The sequence below is a fragment of the Marmota flaviventris genome, chromosome 17, assembly GCF_047511675.1.
Source record: "Marmota flaviventris isolate mMarFla1 chromosome 17, mMarFla1.hap1, whole genome shotgun sequence".
NCBI lineage: Eukaryota > Metazoa > Chordata > Mammalia > Rodentia > Sciuridae > Marmota > Marmota flaviventris.
Genome location: NC_092514.1, coordinates 62,483,603 through 62,497,309, shown reverse-complemented (window position 1 = coordinate 62,497,309; position 13,707 = coordinate 62,483,603). Strand labels below are relative to the sequence as shown.

Here is a 13,707-nt window from a genome sequence, read left to right as displayed (position 1 = left end):
ACCCCATGCTGTCCCCACTCAGATACAGAGGGGGCACAAGGCTTCCTCTATCCACCTCTTCAGTGTGTCATGTTCCTTCACATCACAGATGATCATGACAAAGGACATTCTTCCAAGGAGAATAAGAACCAAGATGCTAAAGCACAGGCTCCGCTCTTTCTGTTAACACATCCTCCCTCATCTGAACATGTCCTTTCCACCTACTCACCCAGTTCCTTCACCTGGCCCCTGTTCCCCATACATCTTAGGCTCCATAACAGATGCCTCTACACACACACAAAAAAAACACCCCACTATATCCATACTGGTTCTTTCCCTAAATTAAGGCAGGGATCTGAGATGTGAGTTAAAAGATTTTTTAATTTGCCTGGTTCTATGCCAATACTGAATGTGCAATAAATCAACAGAATAACAGCATTTTCTGGATAAACAATACTTGAGGTTCTGAAGTACAGTAATGGAAAAGCTATTTTTGTCAGAAGCCTTCCCTGTTTTCATATTAGATGTGAAAACTAGCAATTCTAGCTCTGGGAATCATCCAAAGCTTCTAGCTAAATGAGGTCAAGTGTACCATTGTGTAGCTGGATTTTTTTTTCCTTTTTTTTTTGGTACCTGGGATTTGAACCCAGGGGCACTTAGCCATTGAGCCACACCCCCAGGTCTTTTTTATTTTTTTTATTTTGAGACATGGTCTCACAAAATTGCTTAGGGCCTCACTAAGTTACTGAGGCTGGCTTTGAATTTACAATCCTCCTGCCTCAGCCTCCCAAGCCACTGGGATTACAGTCCATCATACCCAGCAATAGCTGGTTTCTTTCCCAGGAGAGCTAAAAGTATTTTTTTGTGTGGTGAGAGTCAAGGAGGAGGTAAGGTTGGAGACAAAAGAGGAATGTGGGTTAGAATTGGGTACAGAAGACCTGGGTTCAAGGCTATAGCACTTGACACCTCCCATCTTGTTTTCCTTATCTGTAAATGAAGATGAAAAATACTTGTTCTGCTCACCTCTGGGGAAAAAGGAAATAATGTAACTGGTGAAAAATCATTTTGAAAAATAAGTTATATGCATGTAAGTAGCAAAGTGCTATTAGTTATAATTTGCCCAAGATCACTGGTAGAGACCTATATTTGAGCTATTTGGATATGAAAGCAACCACATTTTGAAAGTCATGAAATTAGTGCTAATAAACCTAATACACAGAAAAACATTTGAAAGCACATGAATTACCTGAGGTTAGAAAAGTTTGAGATTAAGAGAAGTTCAGAGTTGGATGGTCTAGGTGCAATTTCTTATTATAGAATCAGAAACTCCTAGACTTCAAATAAAATATTTATTCTCTTTTATAAAGTTGCACAAACAGAACAAAATAGATTGATGCCTGCCCTATAAGGCAGAGGACACTTGAGACCTAGTGTATAAAAAAAACAGCTTACTAACTGCATTGTACTATATGAATAAGTTATCACTGGAAAACAAAGTACCAAGCAGAAAGCACAGGACACCATGTGTGGCCATTAATATTATTCCTTCTCCCTTCTATTCCTTTCTCTTCATCCTTAGGCATATGGAATAGCTATATTATTAAATTATAGCTGAAAACCTCACTTTGAGCAAGAGAGCAATCCAGAAATTTAGGGAGTTGAATTCTAGACAAATAAATAAAAATAAAGCAGTTTCATCATTAGTTTGAAAAATCTATGATCACCAGTTAAAAGTTGAATAACAAAACAAAAGTTAAAACATTTCTCATCAGGCAATTCAGACTCACGGCAACGTGTATTGTTTGTCCGACATGCACTGTCACATCGCAGCTTCACTGTCTTGCAGACAACTTCAATATTATTTTTAAACTGGCAGAGGCAGCAGGCCAAATGGCTAGGTAAGATCCTATAAATAGAAACACAGAGGATTAAGTTAATGGAAAAGGAGTTACTTGAGTAGTAGAAGAACAGTCCAAGGCTACCACAGGACAGTGTAGAAAGGAGTTCTTGATACATATAGCCTGGACAAGTTGGATAGAAACCAATGGTAAACTGCTTTTCTAATTATTATTTTTGTACCAGGGATTGGATCCAAAAGTGCTTAACCACTGAGCCGTGTTCTCAGTCCTTTTTATTTTTTGAGACAGGGTCTTACTAAATTGCTTAGGGCCTTGCTAAGTTGCTGAGGCTGGCTTTGAACTCATGATCCTCTTGCCTCAGCCTCCTGAGCAGACAGGATTATAGGCATGTGCCATGGTGCCTGGCATGTGGCTCTTGAATACTGTAAATATATAGGAAGGAGGAGGGAGATGCCCACCAGAAAGGAAAGCATGGCAGTGGGTATGGAAGGCCTAAATAAAAAAGAAATTAGAATTGGGTGACAGTAAAAAGCATCTCCTTTCAACTTAAAATCTTGCTCTGGGTTAGGAGTGCACAGGAAGATAGAATTCTAAGAAGGATCTGAATAAGTCTCCAACTACTGGAGTCCATATCTCAATTCCGCTTGAGAGTGGTAAATGGTAGACATTATTCTGGGCATAAAAAATAGCTTAGTTTAACTCACATTGTGTGGTTAAACAACAATAGAGATCACATTGGCCAAATCTGGACACTTTGAACATGTAAAAGCATAAAGAGAAGAAATGTGCATAAAAATAGATATTAAATATCATCAGCTATTAAAGAAATGCAAATTAAAACCACAATGAGATACCACTACATTCCTACTAGTAGAAAGGCTAAAAAAATATTATTCCTTGAAACAAGGAATAACTTGAAACAAGGATTAGATGAAGACATGGAGAAACTGCAGCTCTTCTATTCTGATAGTAGATATGCTAAGAATTATGCTAAGTGAAAGAAGCTAAAAATCTACTACTAGATGATTTTATTTATAAGACATTCTGGAAAATTTTAAACTATAGGGAAAGATAAAAGATTTGGTGGTTTGTAGGGGCTGGTGGTGGGAGGAGTGGATGAATACAAAGCGATGTAAGGGGCTATTTTGGGAATGACAAATGTTCTATATCATCAGGTGGTGGTAACTACATTATTATACATCAAACTGTATGCTTACAGTGTGAATTTTATTACATGAAAATTATACCTCAATAAAGTTAAGAAAATAATGTATTAAAATAATTTTAAATTCAAGATATGAAAAGAGACCTAAAAAATATCAAGTAAAATAAATCTAAGAAAAAAAAAACTTACAGTTTTTCCAATTCAAGAGTCATCAGGAGGATATTCTCAATTGTCGAAAGTGATACTTGAGTTGTTCCCATGTCTCTGAAAGAGAAAGCCAAGATATTCATGATGAACCCCAATAAATATTCTATACTTGAAAAAATATTTCAAGGACATGTGATAACTTTTCTATTTTGGCTTCTCATAAAACAAGCTGCCTTAAGAGTTTATTTCGCATAGAAGATAATTCCATAAAGCTCTTATTGAAGATACGTAAGTTTACTATTTGCACCATCAAATAATGATCTTGGCATTGAAACATAGAACTTACATCTTTTTTAAACCATCATCTTACTTCTTATTTTCATATTGCATCATTTCTTTCTTTTTTTTAGATGTAGATGGACACAATATCTGAAATTATATTTTTATGTTGTGTCGAGGATCGAACCCAGTGCCTCACACATGCAAGGCAAGCGCTCTACCACTGAGCTACAACCCAAGCCCCTCTTTTTTTCTTTTTTAAAAATAATATACATGTATTCCTCTGTGCTTTCTGGGATAAATAATATATTCTTACATGTGTTTACATGTTCCATATCTGTAAGTGTTCTTTAATATGGCTGCCTTCTTCTGATGGCTGTCTTGCCCCATGATATATCCTTCCTTAACCCTTCTTTACCATAACATTTTTCTCCAGTAACTAATTAAAATTAAAATTATGACTTTTTAGTATTAATACAAAATACTTAACCCTTTGATGAAGTAAACAAGAAGAGCAGAAATCATATCTTGAGTTTGAAATTGTTGTAATACTTACAGATATTTTAATGCTGGCAATTTAAAAAGATATGAATCTTCAACAGTTGTCAGAGGATTACGACTGAGAATTCTGAAACATGCAATGGAATTAAAATTATATTTTCAACATGCATGAGACTACTTTTTTATAAAGAACTTATATGTTTAAAAAATATTTTGTCTTTATATATAAATCACCCTTAGAATTTCATAAGGCACTTTTTTATTTGGGAATTATCCAGCTCTCTAGAAGATCAAGTGGAAAAGAGAAAGAAAAAGAAAAAAGGAGGGGAAAAAAAGTGAACACAAAGAAAAAAATATGGCAAAGAATTTTCAGGTCAAAAACCCTAGAAGTAACTATACTAGTAGGAAGCCCTTGCCCTATAGGAAACAGTATTTTTAGTGCCTTCCATATTTCAAGGTGTTTGTCTTTCATTTTTAGAAATTTAAAACATTTCATGGTCTCATTCACTTAGTTAAGAAAAAATATAGAACCAATTCCTTGGCTTGGAAGTCAAAGGAAAGGGGATAAAGCTAAGCAATGGAACTGGTAGAAGTCATGCTCCCAGCACCTACTGTCACTGGTATTTTTCTATCACTTCAGAGCCTTTGCCCATAGCACCTGCTGACTTGTCAGTCTCCTGGCAGGGAGAGGGCAGGGATCTCATTTTACTATCATTGTCATTCCCGTGCCGGGTATAGTGCAGCAAATTTTCTAGGTATTAGTAAATGTTTGTTGAATAAATAAATAACATTATGTTTACATGTAAATAAAATGAATAAATTCTCTCTTTTTGAGATGGGATCTCACTATGTTGCTCAGGGTGGCCTTGAACTCCTGGGCTCAAGTGATTCTCCTGCCATAGCCTCTGGAGTAGCTGGGACTATAGGAATGTGCCAAACACCAGAAATAATTTTTTTTTTTTTGTATGCAGGATTGAACTAGGGGTACTCTACTAGTGAGCTATATACCCAGCTCTTCTTATTTTTTATTTTGAGACAGGGTCTTGATAAGTTGCCCAGGCTGGCCTTGAAACTGCTGAAGCTTGCCTCAAACTTGCAGTCCTCTTGCCTCAGCCTCCCAGTGTAAATTTATTTTTATGCAAATGTTTACTTTAAAATACTGAAAGATATTTCTTCAATTCATTAAAGCAAGCAAACAGAAAACAAAAAGACAAAAGAAATAGGAAAAAAGAAAAAGAAAATCTGACTTTAGCTTAACTCTACTCAAGAATCATTAGTGTATTCCTACAGAACACTTTTTGGGGGGTCACCAGAAATAGTACCCAGGGGAACTTAACCACTGAGCCATATCTCTAGCCCTTTTTATGTTTTAAGATACAGCCTCACTAAGTTGCTAAGGCTGGCTTTGAACTTGTGATCCTCCTGCCTCAGACTCCTGAGCTACTGGAGTTTATAGGAATGTCTTACTAAACCTGGCTAGAACATTTTTTTTAGTTGTTTCTTTATAATTATTCATAACATTTTAGGATTCATTTTAACATAATTATAAAAGCATGTAATATAATTTGCTCTAATTCGGTCCCTAGTACTCCCTGTTCCCCCTCTTCTCCTTCCCCCTGTTCTCTCCCTTCTACTCTACTGATCTTTCTGCTATTTACTTATAGTTTTTAAGAATAATTATTGCAGCTAACATCTATTAGGCTGCCAGGCATCTATGATCAGCATTTCATATTTAATCCTCATAATAAGCTTATGTGGTAAATGTTATCATGACCCCATTTTACAAATGAAGAAACTGAGGCACAGAGAGGTTATATAACTTGTCCTAGGGCCACCAAACTAGTAAGAAGCAAAGCTGGAATTTGAACTCATTTCTGACCCCAAAGCCCATAAAAAAAAAAAAAAAAAAAAAAAAGGGGTGGGGGGGTTTAAGACAGAAGACAGATGTTACTTTAACCTTAGCTTTGAGAGAACTAAATTCAGAAATGCCTCGATAAACTTCATCTGCTCATCTGGAAAAGTCTATGAGAATTATACTTTTACTTCTTTTCCCTAATTATTTTCCATGATTAAATAATTAGCCCACAAAACTGAGACTGTAGAGATTTAAAACCTTTTTATAGGTGACATCAGTGAAAATTGGTGGAGTAAGGATATCTGAAAATACATCCCTCCACAAAGGCAACAACAACAACAAAATGGCAAAATGGTCAAAATCACTTTTTCCAGTGTTCTGGAAATTTAATCAAAGGCTTACAGCAAACTAAGAAGCATTTATTCCAGAAAAACAGCTGAATTTCTATACGAACAGTGAGATTTGTGTTGTTCTTCCATTCCTCACTCTCTAGCTCAGTGATAGCTTTGAAAAATAGCCCAGCTGGGTGCGGTGGTGCACCCTGTAATCCCAATGGCTCAGGAGGCTGAAGCAGGAGGATCATGAGTTCAAAGCCAGCCTCATCAACAGCGAGGTGCTAAGCAATTCAGTGAGACCCTGTCTCTAAAAAAAAATTCAAAATAGGGCTGGGGGGTGGTTTAGTGGTTGAGTGCCCCTGAGCTCAATCCCCAGTACCCCAAAACAACAACAACAACAACAAAAAAAAAACCTCTTAGGATAAAATATAGGAGTAAATGCTCACAACCTTGTTTTAGGTTAAAAGTTTCTCAGATATGACACCAAAAGTATAAATAACCAATGGAAAAATTAGGTAAATTAGATTGTATCAAAATTTAAAACTTTTATGCTTTGAAGGACACTATTAAGAAGGTGAAATGACAACTTATAGAAGGGGATAAAATATTTATAGATCATATAGCTGATAATACACAGAATACCCAAAATGTATAAAGAACTCCTATAACTCAGAAAAAAAAAAAAAAAACTCAATTTTAAAATGGGGAAAGTCATGAATAAACATTTCTTCAAATAAGATATGTAAAGGCCAACATGCTCATGAAGAGAATGCTCAGTTTCTCAAGTCATTAGGAAAATGCAAATTAAAACCACAAGATACTACTTTATACTCATAATGTTATGAAGAGAAAGACTGGTTAAGCATTGTTCCTTAATATAAGGCTTTAAATAAAAATAAGACAGATAATAACAAGTGTTGACAAAAATACAGAGAAACCCGAACCCTCATACTTTGTAGCTGGGAATGTAAAATGGTGAAGCCACTGTGGAAAACGGTCTGGGAATTCCTCAAAGAAGTTAACTATAGTTACCACATGACCCACCAATTCCCTTCCTAGGTATGCACCCTAGAATTCCCTTCCTAGGTATGCACCCTAGAATTAAAAACATGTGTCTACACAAAAACTGGCATTATTCATAATAGCCTCAAAGTAGAAACATCCCAAATATTCATTAATTAATGTTTAGATGAATTGATATAATGGTACATCTATACAATGGGATATTATTCAGCTGTAGAAAGTACTGATAACTGTTACAAGGGTGAACCTAGGAAACAATAAACCATGTGAAAGCCAGATATAAAAGGCCATTACAATATAACTTGTCTATGTGAAATGTCCAGTATAGGCAAATCCAGAAGGACAGAAAGTAGTGAATGCCAGGGACTGTGGGGAGAAAGAAAGAGAAAGTGATAGCTAACTGGAACCATGTTTCCTTTTGGAGTGATGGAAACGTTCAGGTAGATAATGGTGATTGTTGCACAACCTTATGAATGCATTGAATATCCTGAATTGTGCTTTGTAATGTTGCTTTTTTGTGGTGTGTTATATCAATTTTCTTATTTCCATGTTTCCCCATTCACAAGACAGAGCAGGCACAGGGCCTGGGTTGAAATGTACATGGGGTCGGCTTATTCTGCTCCCTCTTTCTGTACGGTTAATGTAAGAACACAGCCTGTAGTAAGCAAGAGGAGGGAAAAGAACCATATTTTAATGTATAGAACACCAATTGCTATAAGCCTAATCATGTCAGTAGATGGAATAAAGAGGAGTGACATTTCATACTCTTCCATGACTAAGGTCAAAGTGACTAACTGGTGAAGCCAGCAGCCACATAGCTTGTTCTTGCCTAGTGCATTTTTCCAGATATTTTTCAGTCTCATTAACTTGCCCAATTTATAACACTAGTTGTGATGTTATAAAGACAAAAAAATTTGAATGACACAGGTTTGTTCCCAAACTTGGGCTTTAAACATTCTCTGCCATGAGTGGGGGCATTAAAACCTGTAAGATGGCTGGTGTGTTCTGTAAAAGTAAGCTCCTACACCTCTATCTCCTCCTGTTCCCTTTCCACTAGCCTTTAAGAATGACTGTAAAGCAATATGTAGCCAGAAGAATGTAGCAAAGTTTGTTATTATCTTTCCTTTAAAATGATCTCAGTTCTTCAGTGCTTCTCTCTTTTTTAGCAGTTCGCACATGGCTTTGTGCCCTTCATCTCAGCATTTCCTCTCAACAGACAGCCCTTCTACAACTGACACTGGGGTCTTTGTCCCTAGTGAAATTAAAACATGAAGCCACAATCTAGATTATCCTATTTTTTTCCTCCTGTATTAGAGCATCATTTTCTTCATTAAGGTTGTACCTGTGCAATGGAGAGAGTGAGGGGGAAGCTGGAACACGCTATAGTGACTCTTTTTCATGAACCAAACATATGAACATTTGTAGATTCAGAGTGGACACTTCACTAGAGATCATTTCCATTTATCCCTCAATTCCCTGATTTTATAGATAAACTAAGGTGCACTGACTCCTCATCCATTGCCTTTTTGATACCTTTGTGGGAGTACCAGTGGCTAATTTTTTTTTTTTTTTTTTTTTTTTTTGCCTTAAAGACTGTCTCAGAGGCAAAGTTTGAGATGCATTGCCTGTTTGTATGTTTGTTTTGTGTTACCGGGGATTGAACCCAGGAGTGTTCTACCACTAAAGCCACATCTCCAGCCTGTCCCTGCCACCACTTTTTTTTTGAACCAGGAATTGAACCCAGGGGTGCTTAACCATTAAACTACACATCCAGCCCTTTTAATTTTTGAGACAGGATCTTGCTCAGTTGCTTACAGCCTCACTAAATTGTTGAGGCTGGCTTTGAACTTGTAATCCTCCTGCCTCAGCCTCCTGGGCTGTTGGGATTACAGGCATGAACCCCTGCACTCAGCTTCTAGCCCTTTTTATTTTATTTTGAGATAGGGTCTCACTAAGTTGCTAAGGCTGGCCTTGAACTTGCGATTTTCTTGCTGTAGGCTCTTCCCAAGTAACTGGGATTACAGATGTGCATCTCTATGCCCAGCTTGAGAAGTACAGTTTTAAGTGATTTTAAAAACATACCTTATTGGAAAAGGAAAACTCAAATATGTTTGCTCAAGCCTTTTGCTGTAGGAACAATGGGACAGAATAAAGGTAAGCTCACAAAATAAGGGAACATTTCTTATCTGTTATTTTTTTTTCTCCAAATTCTTCTATACAGGTCCAGACAGATGGGCTATGTTTCCTTTCTATTAACTGAGGAGACAGAGAAGAATTGAGGACTGAAGCGTCATCACTGTCCTGAATGTACTGAAATCCTAACAGCTTTAGCTGAAAATATGTCCAAAGCAGGCAGTCAAAACAAACTTAAAATAGGACAAACTCCAACACTATCTATCTATGCTAGAATCACAAGGCAGGCAGGGAAACTGGTTCCTTTGAGGAAGGTAGTCAAAGAAATAAGCAGAGTAGCCCTCACCCTGTTCCAGCATGTTTGAAGTACTTGGGGATGGAGTAACCCCTTTCCTTTGTTCATCTACATAGGTCCATGAGCCATAAGAAAATGACTGCCCACATGAAGCTCCTCAATACAAGACCTCTGACTGCACCACGTCAGTCCTTTCTAAAGGCAAAGACTAAAGGAATCTGAAATGGCAAGCCTGTATCTGAAAGTGTTGAGAAGAACCTTGAAGAAGACTCCCTGGCAGTGAGGAACAGAAGAAGCAGCAAGGACCCTGGAATCAGGCAGACCTGGGTTTGAATTCTGACTCTGTCACTTTCTACTGAAGTGACTTGAGTCACAAACATCTATGAGCCTTATTAGTAGCATTTTCCTCACATCAGGCAGTCTGAAGATTAAATGAAAGAACATGTTAAGGCATCTAGAATGGGCTGGGCCCAGAGAAGGCTGTGATGATGTCAAATATGCACTGGCCAATGAACAGGAACCCTGGGGATGCCCAGAGGTGGTATGGCCATAGCTCTAGAAGTGCAGAATTCTCAAAGGGAAACAGAGCTCTCTGCTCCAAAAGTCCTATGCAAATCAGAAGCCAACGTCAAGATACAATGCACAAAGAGCCAAATTGTTATCAGCCAGCTCCTATTACAAGGAAACAAATGCTGCATGGAAAATTATTTGTAAAGTTTGTGATTTTGCCACTTACTAACAGTGTGAACCTAGGCAAGATTTCTGAATTTCAACTTTTTCATCAGAAAACTGGGAAATAATAATATCAACATTGCAAGAGTTCTTGGGAAAATAAGATAACATGTTTTGAATATTTATCATGTGTCAAGCACTATTCTAAGGCTTTTCGGTATGTCATCTCATTTGTATAAATACTTAATATAGTGCCTGGAACATAATAAACAACTAGTAAATTAGGCATTAAATAAATGTAATGGGCAGAGGAAGAATTACTAAGGTTCCAAGAGGAGAGAAGAGAAGATGCCTGTGTCCACAGGTGGGAAGAATAAGATGCAACTGGGAGAAGAAAGGTATAATAGTTACTGGATATGAGACTCTCAAAACTTTTGAACCATTACAGATTAAACCAACCTAACTCACCCCAAAGGACAGAACTGAACTCTTTTTTCATCTTTAATGTTTATGCCTCTCTGAATCTGAAAGAAGCTGCCAGGATTCCAGTACAAACCAAAAAGTGATGACCATACCCTGAAGCATGCAAACTTTTGTGTCTCTACAGCTGTCTGTAGGAAACTGGTGCTAGTGGACTATGGAGGAGCAATAGGGTGTTTCTGGGACCGTAGCTCAATTTGCTTTTATAGTGTGGACACACCTACCGCATGGATATTCTCAGTAGTGGAATAAAAAACAGGGATAAATCTTGGATTTCCCTCTTATTCGTTCTTTGTGTTTATGTTCTTGGCACAATATTGATGTGTCATAGACAAGTCAGCATGTGAATGTGCTCTATCTGAATAGAGCCTGCCTTTCTACCTTGTAGAGTCCTTCAATTTCTAAACTCATGGAGCTTGTATTGTTAGAACCAATGAAGTAACTCAAAGAATTTTTAAAAAATAAGCCATCAGTCTGGACCTGTGTAGGTGAATGAAGGAGAAGCACTTTAAAGTCAGGGGGAAAAAAGTATACTTAACATTTAGGATTATCAACCAGTACTAGTTTTCCATAATATGTTTCATTTCTGATTTCATCTGGAAGAGATATGATTATTACTACCATTTAAACAGTGGTACTTTACTAATAAGCTCTTGGCACATCTTTTTTCAGGTTCAAAATAGTCTAACATACTGCTAAGTTGTTGCATCAGTGTTTGTCAATAATAGAAAGGCCTTATTCGAGAGATTTACCAGGTTGTATTACATGGAACCCAGAGGTGAATCCAGACTTTGTGGGGCCTGAAACTTATCTAATTTGGGAAATGACCTCTGATAAAAACATGCAAAATTTATGTATATAGAAATTGGGAGGGCCGGGTGTGGTGTCACACGCCTGTAATCTCAGTGGCTTGAGAGGCTGAAGGAGGAAGATCGCGAGTTCAAAGCCAGCCTTGGCAATGGAGAGGCACTACACAACTCAGTGAGACCCTGTCTCTAAATAAAATACAAAATAGGGCTGGGGATGTGGCTCAGTGGTTGAGGGCCCCTGAGTTCAATCCCCAGTACCAACAAAAAAAAAAAAAAAAAAAAAAAAAAAAAAAAGGAAAGGAAAGGAAAAAGAAAAAGAAATTGCGAGGGCCCCAATCAGAACCTTACAAGAGACCTGAGCAAGGGAGGAGACCCAGAACTTAGGTTCCATTCAATTCATGATATATCTACACCAGCTGAGACCTCTGTACAAACTTTTATAGTTCAGAGAAAATTGGTATTTTAACTTATAAACACCCCAGTACATTCATATTGATCATAAAATTACTGGCATCTTCCCTTGGCAAGTTGCCTTTGGAAAGAAATTTAAGAGGCTTATCTCTCACTATGGCAAGTGTTTCCTGAAGCAAAATGGCTTTATCTATTAGAAAAATTTTACCCAAAACAAAAGTGCTCAGCTCCCAATACACACTCGGTGGATCGTGACCATTGCGCCAATCTTTTTTTTTTTCTCTCTCTCTTTTTGGTACTGGGGATTGAACTCAGGGGCACTTAACCACTGAGCCATACCCCCAGCTCTTTTTTGTATTTTATTTAGAGACAAGGTCTCACTGAGTTACTTAGGGACTTTGCTAACTTGCTGAGGCTGGCTTTAAATGCATAATCCACCTGCCTCAGCCTCCTAGCTGCTGGGATTATAGGCGTGTGTCACTGTGCTCAGCTCTTTTCTTCTTTTTTAAGAGACAGGTCTTACTATGTTGCCCAGATTGGCCTTGAACTCCTGTCTTAGCCTCCCAAATGGCTGGGACCACAGCTGTGCACCTTGTCTGGCTCATTGTGCCAATCTATGAAAGCAACTATGAATTGGTCTGAGAGGCAGAGCTCCATTCGCACTGCATGAGTGTTAATGTCCATTGCCAGTTGGCTCTGATTTCTCATCATGAAGCAAATGCTTTTTTCTGTTCAGATGAACACAGAAACTAGAGATAAGTTGGTGCCACCTCCATTATGAGTCTTTTCTGACCCACCACTCATCCCTGCTTTGTTTGAAAAGTAGACCCTCCATATTCTTTCCCCAAGTTAGGCTTCAGCAAATTGATGAATGGGAGGAGGTGGCTGCAATAAATGAGCATCTGAAGGAAAAGTTAATCCAGCTCCAGGCATACCATAACCATCCCTTCATGGAACCCAAAATGAACCATGTGAACCTGGATTTCTGATCCACGAGACAGGTGAACAATTTTTTCCAAAATTGAGTTGAGGGGAGAACTTTCACCTTGAGTCTTAAATCCCTTTCAGGGTTAGGGGTATATGTTGCTCAGTGCCAGAGTGCTTGGCTAGAATGCCCAAGGCCCCTGGGTTCCATCCTCAGCACCGAAAAACAAAACAAATCAAATAAATAAGTAAAAACAAAATTCCCTTTTGAGCTGAAAGGAAATAAAACCCATACTTCTTGTTGAGGGTAGTCAGGAAAGAAAGTATATGTAATTAGGTCAGAGCAATGTATTTTCTTTACAAATATTTTTTACATTATATCATAAACATCATCTTTCTCACACCTCAAAGATTCCTACTGCCTACATACAATTCATGACTTCAGAGGCAGGTATTTTTAGAAAAATAATGCTCTGGGTGATTGGGGAGAGAGGTCCCCTGAATGAGGTTTAAAAGAATTCGTTTCTGCTTTCCATTGAGAAAGCACCTGCATCTGTGCTCCCTGGAGGGCTTTATGCTAAACTTCATTCTTTGTAGCCCTGTTGCATATATTTAAGCAGTTAGGGACTCTAAATGTGAGATGGAATCAGAGTTAAACTCAAAAATGAAATTCAAGGACAATTCACATGTCAGAGCATCATCACTGAGACGACCATGGCAATGCTAATTTGGGTGTTGCTTGCATGATGCTTTCTATTATCTATGCCAGAGATCAGTGCTAGGGAAAGCAGAGCATGTCCTATAAAAATTACAAGTCTCTTGGCCTCTCTGTACCTTAGT

General features: G+C 37.8%; 1 protein-coding gene and 1 non-coding gene across 2 annotated transcripts in view; both read right to left on the bottom strand.

The window, feature by feature from the left end:
• The window catches only part of LOC139702516 (leucine-rich repeat-containing protein 37A3-like), a 38,416-nt gene that overhangs the window by 12,494 nt on the left and 12,215 nt on the right, over window positions 1-13,707 (bottom strand). Inside the window, 3 exon segments of the mRNA XM_071603863.1 lie at window positions 1,767-1,885; window positions 3,193-3,267; window positions 3,986-4,057. Coding sequence (XP_071459964.1) covers window positions 1,767-1,885; window positions 3,193-3,267; window positions 3,986-4,057 — 266 coding nt within the window.
• On the bottom strand, window positions 7,689-7,820 carry LOC139702571 (small nucleolar RNA SNORA51). Its single transcript, XR_011705188.1, has one exon. It is a non-coding gene; the product is annotated as a small nucleolar RNA SNORA51 (small nucleolar RNA).